The sequence below is a fragment of the Bison bison genome, unplaced genomic scaffold (genome assembly GCF_000754665.1).
Source record: "Bison bison bison isolate TAMUID 2011002044 unplaced genomic scaffold, Bison_UMD1.0 scf7180017864063, whole genome shotgun sequence".
Lineage (NCBI taxonomy): Eukaryota > Metazoa > Chordata > Mammalia > Artiodactyla > Bovidae > Bison > Bison bison.
Window position 1 is genome coordinate 6,662,258 of NW_011494635.1, and position 7,743 is coordinate 6,670,000.

General features: G+C 53.8%; 1 protein-coding gene across 1 annotated transcript in view; it reads right to left on the reverse strand.

Moving 5' to 3' along the window:
- PFKP (phosphofructokinase, platelet) overlaps positions 1 to 7,743 on the reverse strand; it is a 54,344-nt gene continuing 46,601 nt past the window's right edge. The window contains 6 exon segments of the mRNA XM_010836403.1: positions 1 to 312; positions 388 to 490; positions 2,915 to 3,014; positions 4,488 to 4,599; positions 4,843 to 4,904; positions 5,891 to 6,055. Coding sequence (XP_010834705.1) covers positions 165 to 312; positions 388 to 490; positions 2,915 to 3,014; positions 4,488 to 4,599; positions 4,843 to 4,904; positions 5,891 to 6,055 — 690 coding nt within the window. The 3' untranslated portion in view covers positions 1 to 164.

The window sequence follows — 7,743 nt, forward strand, 5'->3', positions numbered from 1 at the left end:
GGGTTGTAGCAAACGTTTAATTCTGCGGGACCCGCAGGTTGTGAAGCAGGAGACAGGACAGCACAGGCGGCCCGTGCACCAGGGCCTGGGGTCAGGCTTCACGTGGACGATGCTCGCGTAAAGTGCTCATAAATAACTGGACCATGACAGCAGGCGGGCGGCCGCTAGATGGCAGCCGGCTCCTCGGGGCCACGGGGCTGCACAGGCTCCAGCTGGCTGGCATCCGACACCTCGAAGCTGACCTTGTACTTGGCCAGGATCTTCATGAGGGGCCGCAGCTTCAACCACCACTGCTCCTTGGGGATCCGGTGCCTGCGGGGGGGACCAGGCTGAGCGGGGTGGGGCTCACCCAGGGGGCCTCCCCCGCCCCTGACCTCAGGCGCTTACTCGAAGTCTGTCTCCTTCTTCAGCTCCGCCACGGGCTGGAATAGCAGTGTTCTCTTGCTGATTCCCAGCACACACACAGAGTCCTCACTTAAAAATTTTTTTCCTATGAAAGGTAGAAAGATGATGTCAGAAAATGAGAGGTGAGGTCTAGATATTGGCACAAATTACCAAGGTCTGGAGAGCAAGAGGCACGGAGAGCTGTAGGCACTGCAGAGAAGAGGGTAAATTGTGTATTTTCATGCCAAACTTGAGATTCAAACAAAAGCAGGTCTGTAAACGTGGAAGACATGCAGCCGTCAGCTCTCCCTACAGCAGAAGCGCAGCCGGGACACAGGCAGAGGTTTATCAAACATCCCAAATCAGGACTCTTAGAAATGCTCTCCCCAGGGAACCCCCAGGCCTCCTGGATGCTAGACCAAGCCTACCCTCTACACAGAGGGGAACAGAGGGGATGCAGCCTAGGGGCGTCGCGGGTATACCCAGGAGAGGCAAGGTGAGTGTAACATGAGCAAGTCAGCTAAAGAAAATTCAAGGGACCATCCATCTCATTCAATGCAAGTGTGTCCTAACCTTCATGACTGAAACAATTCTTAGCGAACATCAGAGCATACAGTATCCACCAAAGACCGTCAACAAATAAGGTGCAGAAAGACTTCGCTTAAATATTAGTGAGAATTCTGAGTCATGAAGCACTGATGTGTTCCCTGTATTATCCAGGAGACAAGACAGGAATTCTGTCACTACGTCTGTTGGGGTTTCTCTGGAGGAAACTCATCCACAAAAAGTCAAGGAAAAAAAAAGATCTGCATGCAGATGCTGTGTGTAAGAAAACCAAGAAAAGACACATCCATGCAGATGCTGTGAGAAAACCAAGAAAAGATGCATTTACACGATTACTACAATTTACATCAGTGTATAAAAATAAGTTGTATTTCTGTACACCAGCAGTAAGAAATTGTAATACCCTTCACAGTAATATATTTTTAAAATCACTAAGTCAGGAATAAACTTATAGTCAGTAGCTTTATGGAAAACAATGCTGTAGTAACAAACAGTCTAAATATATGGAGATTAAATTGTTCATGGATTAGAAGATAAATATTTTAAAAATATCAATTCTTATTCCAATTATTTGTTATTTATGTAATTTGTTATTTACATGTAATCCCCACCTCCAAAAATCCAACAGAACTGATGGACACAAAGAGTCAGGAATAGCTGAAATGAAGAAAGCCCAGGTAGGACTACCTGATAACAGTAATTGTTCACTGGCAAGATTGCTAACTGCCAAAAAAAGAACCGAACAATCCAGAAACAGTCCCTTAAGTTTCTGGCTTCCTGTTCTTGGATGGAGATTAACTGTACTGCAGATTGAGGGGAATGGATTTTTCAGTGGCTAGCACCCAAGTAATTATTCACATGGAAAAAAATTAAGACCTTAAATGTTAATACCAGTTCAAATGGGCTAAAAACCAAATGTAAAAGGTGAATTTTTAGTAACAAAAATTTCTAATCTTCAAGGACAAAGTTAAAAAAACTGACTACATTACTAAATTGAGTTCTTCATTAAAAAATAACCCTAACAGAAAACGACTGGGTTTGCCAAATGGGAGATACATGTCTGCAGCCTGTGACTCACAGAATATAAAACCTGGACCTTCTCTAACATACAATATCAAAAATTCTTAAAATGTTTTTAAATTCTAGGAAATAACACAGCCCAAACAATCAGATAACATGAAGCAGTAACAGAATAAATGAGTGCTGGACCAGCAGGAGGGGCCTGGCCGTCTCCCTGCTGACCTGGAGGGTCAGCCTCCGGCAGCCACAGGGGGACCGGATACCCACCATCACAGCAACAGCTCAGAGGTGACATGGATGGGTGAGTCCCAGGGAGGGCGGGGTCCCACCAGTGAGCGTGTGGTGGGCGAGGCTGATATGAGGAACTGGCCTCGCTGGGCCTGGGCAGTGGCTGTGACCCCGGAACCACTTGCTCAGGGCCAGGTGGGTTCCGGGCCATAGCAGAGACCAGCTCCCCTCATGTAAACCACAAAACCAGAGCCTTTGAAGGTTTAATCCTGCAAAGTCAGACCCTGAAGGAAGGATCGCAGGGCTGCTGCCCTGGGGAGGGGCTCAGAGTTGGAGGGAAAACCCGCCAGGGAGGAAGCCGTCCAGGTGCCTCCCCATCCCTTGCTGTCTTCCCAAAAAAGAGGCCATAAAGGAATAATGGAAGGTGCCAAGTGTCTTAGGTAAAAGCTAACTCGGCGTCAGCACAGCAGAGAAACAGGGAAGGTCACGGCAGCTCCGGGGCCCTCAGAGCGGGCAGTTTCTTCCTACATGAGTGGAGTGCCTCCTGCAGTAATTAGCGTTCTGTTTCCTTAAGTACATTTATTCCTAGTTATAACCTAAGTCACAGACAGTAGCTGCAGAAGTCACATGCAGCCCAAAGCCAGACGGACATGGGGCAGAAACATGCCTGCACAGAGCACGGCCCTCCCAACCCACGCCGCCTGCCACCGATTGGTACCTTTCCCCACGGACTCCCTCAGCTTCGAGCTGATCCACTGCATGGCTCTGGCGGAAATTTTGGTTCCAAAGTTTCTGTCGAACGGAGAAGGCGCCCCACCCTGTGGTTGGTCAGAGTTAACATGAGAGTTAGACACCAGCACCTTCCTGACTGTTAGCTTTTAAAATGGAACAGAAGTTATAATGACTAACAAAATTCACGTCCTATTTCTAAGAAATATGGGGGTCTGTTTCTATCTCCTTGTACATGACTGGGAACAAACAAACCACAAGAAAGCCTGTCACTCCTGCAGCCAAAACCCCCGGTCAGGTGTCGCTGCTTCCCGAGGAGGCGGCTTTTAATCAACCAGACCCTGAGCATCGTCCTTACGTCAGCATCTTCGTCAGGACTCCTTCAACTTGTTTTGGGGAGGCCGTGGGGAAGGGTCACAGTTCTCTTAAGAGGCTGGTCCACTCTGTGGGCTCGCTTTCAGAAAGACCTACACACGCCTACCACATATGCCATCGTGTAACTTCAGGGCAGTCACTGAGTTTGTGGACCCTGAACTACAAGCTCCTGAGACAAGGACTGAGACGTGGTGATGGGAGGGCCTGCTGTCAGGGGACCAGGTCCCACGACTCCACTCCAACTGCTTGCCCTGTCTGGGGTGCACTGACATGCATACACCAAGATTCTGTCAAATTGCTCTGATTTCACGCAGATCTCAAAGAACTGTCATCTGTCTGACACTCCAGTTTAAATGGGTATGAAGGCCTGATACTGAATCAAAGATACTGAAGAAAAGTTATGACCAACCTAGACAACATATTAAAAAGCAGAGACATCACTTTGCCAACAAAGGTCCATCTCAGTCAAAGCTATGGTTTTTCCAGTTGTCATGTATGGATGTGAGAGTTAAACTTTAAAGGAAGCTGAGCGCCGAAGATTTGATGCTTTTGAATTGTGGTGTTGGAGAAGACTCTCAAGAGTCCCTTGTACTGCAAGGAGCTCCAACCAGTCCATCCTAAAGGAAATCAGTCCTGAATGTTCATTGGAAGGACTGATGCTGAAGCTGAAGCTCCAATACTTTGGCCACCTGATGCGAAGAACCAACTCATTAGAAAAGGCCCTGATACTGGGAAAGATTGAAGGCAGGAGGAGAAGGGGACAACAGAGGATGAGATAGTTGGATGGCATCACCGACTCAATGGACATGAGTTTGAGTAAGCTCCAGAAGGTGGTGATGGACAGGGAGGCCTGGCATGCTGCAGTCCATGGGGTGGCAAAGAGTCAGACATGACTGAGCGACTGAATTCACTGAATCAAGTACTTAACTTGAACGCGTCTTTCCACTTAACTGGTGTCACTATGTATATGGAAGTGGACGGTTTTCTGACAAAGCCTATCCGCTCAACTGTCAGAACAGAAAGTGTTCCTGAGGCTGATGATAGCCGGTGTGACAACATACATAGTTCAGATGCTGATTCTAATCACTGTGGAACTGACTTAGAAATACACTTCCTTTTTGCAAAACAGCTAACACAGGCCATCTACGTGAGATAAGGCATGAGGCCATGCCCCGCCCGTGGCCCACCTGCTGCATGTGGCCCAGCACATTCTTCCTGCAGTCGAACACGCCCTTGCCCTCCTCGGAGTAGAGCTGGTAGATGAAGTCGGTGGTGTAGTTCTCGCTGCAGCTCTCGTTCCTGCAACACACAAGCCCAGGGTCGTCCTGCCCCTGCAACCATGCCACCCTCGCTCCTTATCACCGCGGCGGCATCGTGACAGAAACCACTGAACGAATCTTAAAAATGGAAACTGATGACCAAGCAAAATTGGATTTCTAAAAATGGCCCTTGAGTCATTTAAACGCCCGCTGGTCTGAACACGGAGCAGAGCGAGACCACGCGGAGGAGGAGCAGCCGCGCTTGGGGACCATGGGCTGTTACCTGAGCACCAGCCCCCTCTGGATGCTGGTCTTCATCTTCTCCGTCAGGTGCTCCACGTTGGACTAGGAAAGTCAGGACACTGTGATTAGGCGCCTGCTATGTGCCGGGCACTGCCCCAAGTGTGGCCGGTGTGGCTGCTGTGAGCTGACCTCGTGGCAGAGGGGACAGTGGACAGTGATGTGTTGGCTAGTGACACCCACTGGGGACAGCGGCACATGGAGACCACAGCCGGGGCGGGGGCGGGGGGGGGTCATGGCGTCAGTGCACCGCTCAGTGTCCACAGGCGATGCCTGAGAGGTGAGCCGCCCGTGGACACGTCACTGTGTGCTCTGTGTGCTCACTAAGGCTGCTCCCCAGGCTGCTCTGCCAACGCCCGCGCCTGCTATCTCAGAGGAACACGGCTGTCACCTGGCTTTACAGAGAGACTCCTGACCCTGCCTAACAGGCACGTTCAGGCAGGAGAATTTCAGCAAGGACACAAGAGCACAGGTTCCAAAGGAAGCCGGCTGCAGAAGAGCAGGTGGACTGTGAGTTTCCAGTCCTGATTTTGGGGCGACGCTCCCCTGGGCTGCATCCTGGCTGGGGCAAGCCTCCCCGGGGGCACTGGGCAGCCCTCCCCGTGTCGTCCTCCCCATGTCCTGGCCACAGGGGACCAGGGGCTCCTGCAGGCGGGGGTCTGTCCTCCACTGCTGCAGTCCCCCGGCTCAGACCCACAGGGACCCCGAGCTCTGGCCGCCTGCGCACCCGAGGCCTGGACGTGGTGGCCATGACCCAGCAAGGCCCCAGGCGCCTAGCACATCCGTGTCCCTGCAAGTGTAGGGCCTCCAGGGAGGGCATTAACTGCTTCCCAGGTGAGTGTGTAAGAAACACAGTTACAAGCTCGGGGTACGAGCAGCAGGTGCCCCGGAACCTGTTCCAGGGGTCGGCCTGTCCTTGCACATGGAGCTCTAATGCCTCACTAGTGTTTGTGATGTGGCGGGGGATGGGAGTGGTTCCTGAGACCCTGGACCTGTCAGTCAGCGACCCCTGGGTTCCTGCGTCCACGCACCTGCAGGTCCCGGATGTCGAAGGGCTCCTCGAAGATGTAGGCAGCGTCTGCGCCAGCCGCCAGTCCTCCCATGTTGGCCAGGTAGCCACAGAAGCCCCCCATGGTCTCAATGATGAACACGCGCCGCTTGGTCCCGCTGGCTGACTGCTTGATGCGGTCACACGTCTGCACGAGGAGACACGGTCAGGAGACGCGGACACCGCCCTGCAGCCGGCCCTGACCTTGGGCGGTGCGCTGGGCCCTGGGCCCTGGCCTCTTAGGGCTCGTCAGCAGGCATGTCCCTGCTCTGTTCTCTCCTGAAACACTCCGGGGACACGCCGGGGGAAGAAGGCTTTGTGCACCAAAGTGTACCACCACCAGCGGGGAGACCTTCGCTCCAAGACTTTGGTTTAAATGTGAACAAGCACGTGATCACCAGACGGGTCCCATTCCATCACCCCTGATGACCCCTCCAGCATCTGTGATGGATCACCACCCTCCCCCAAAACGGACTGATCTCATCCAAACTCAGGGTGCACTTCAGCAGCTGGGCAGCTCCGAGTTCTCCAGGAGCCCAGACAGGAAAAGAAACCACGTCAACACGCCCGTCTCATCCTCCTGGTGCTCAGGCCTGGGGATGCCCGGCCGGGTGGGGAGACCCACAGGGCCATGGTGTCCACGGGTCCTTCACGTGGCGTTTGAGCACTAAAACCTGCCTGCCTGGCCTCTGTCTCAGGAATTCAGGATGGGGGATGCACAGGCCCCCTCGGCTGCAGGTCTCATGGGCTCCCCTCCTGACCCAGAACAGCAGCTATCATCACCAGCCAGCCCAGACGTGCCTGTTGGCCTCGACGGCAGAGGTCCTGGTTACAGCCTTCCTATCTAACCATCAGCTCAGAACCTGTGCTCAACTGCCATTTACCAGGGCTCTGCCCAGCTGAGATGGGAACCTTCCAGCACAGGGGGCTCTGCACCTCTGGGGGTCCCCACTTGGGGAGGACACGGGTCCCACTGCCCACAGCACAGTCCAGGCAAGCAGGGTGCCGATGGGTGAGGGTCAGTGCCGATGGATGCCAGGTGGTCAAGGCTTGGAAACGCTGGTCCCTCGGAGCCTGGGTGACACCAGCCTGCTGGGGCCCCACTTGGATGGGGCTGGGAGGGACTGTGGGTGAAGCCCCCAAGGAAGGGCATCTCCTCCCCGCCTCCCTGTGACCCTGGCTCCACTGGACTCTCATACGCCCAGCACTGGGTCCCTCTGCCCACCCCCTTGCTCTGCGTCCTGTCTCCTCCAACACCATACTGCCACTGGTCACCTGGGGGCACCTCGGGGCTTTTGTCCTGGTAGGCAGGAGCAGGCTCACCCAGGGCCCCCGAGGGAACAGCCCACTGAGAGTCGGCACAGGTGGGCTCCCCAAGATAGGCTGGGCGGAAACTGTGCTAACCCGAGCTGATGAGAAGCAGGGCTCCTTCGCCCTGAAAGATCCAGCAGGTCCCCGTTCCGATTCTCCTTGAGTGGGAAAGACAGACCCTGCGGGACCCCTGACGGGCCATCTCCTTGAGCAAATGAGAAGATCTTACCTCCACAATCACATTCAGGCCCGTGTCACAGCCTATGCTCAGGTCTGTGCCTGGGACGTTGTTGCTAATGGTGGCGGGCACCATACAAACAGGGATGCAAAACTCGGGGTGGCTGTCGCGTTTCTTCGACAGCTCCAGCAAGCTCCGGAAAGCCTGAGCAAAGCGGGGGCGGGTCAGCAGGGAACCCACATCCATAATGGCCAATGGGGAGGAAGCTGCAGGGGAGAGACCTGGGGGGGCTCGGGGTGCAGGGAGAGACTAGCAGGGGGGCTCGGGGTGCAAGGGGAGACCAGTAG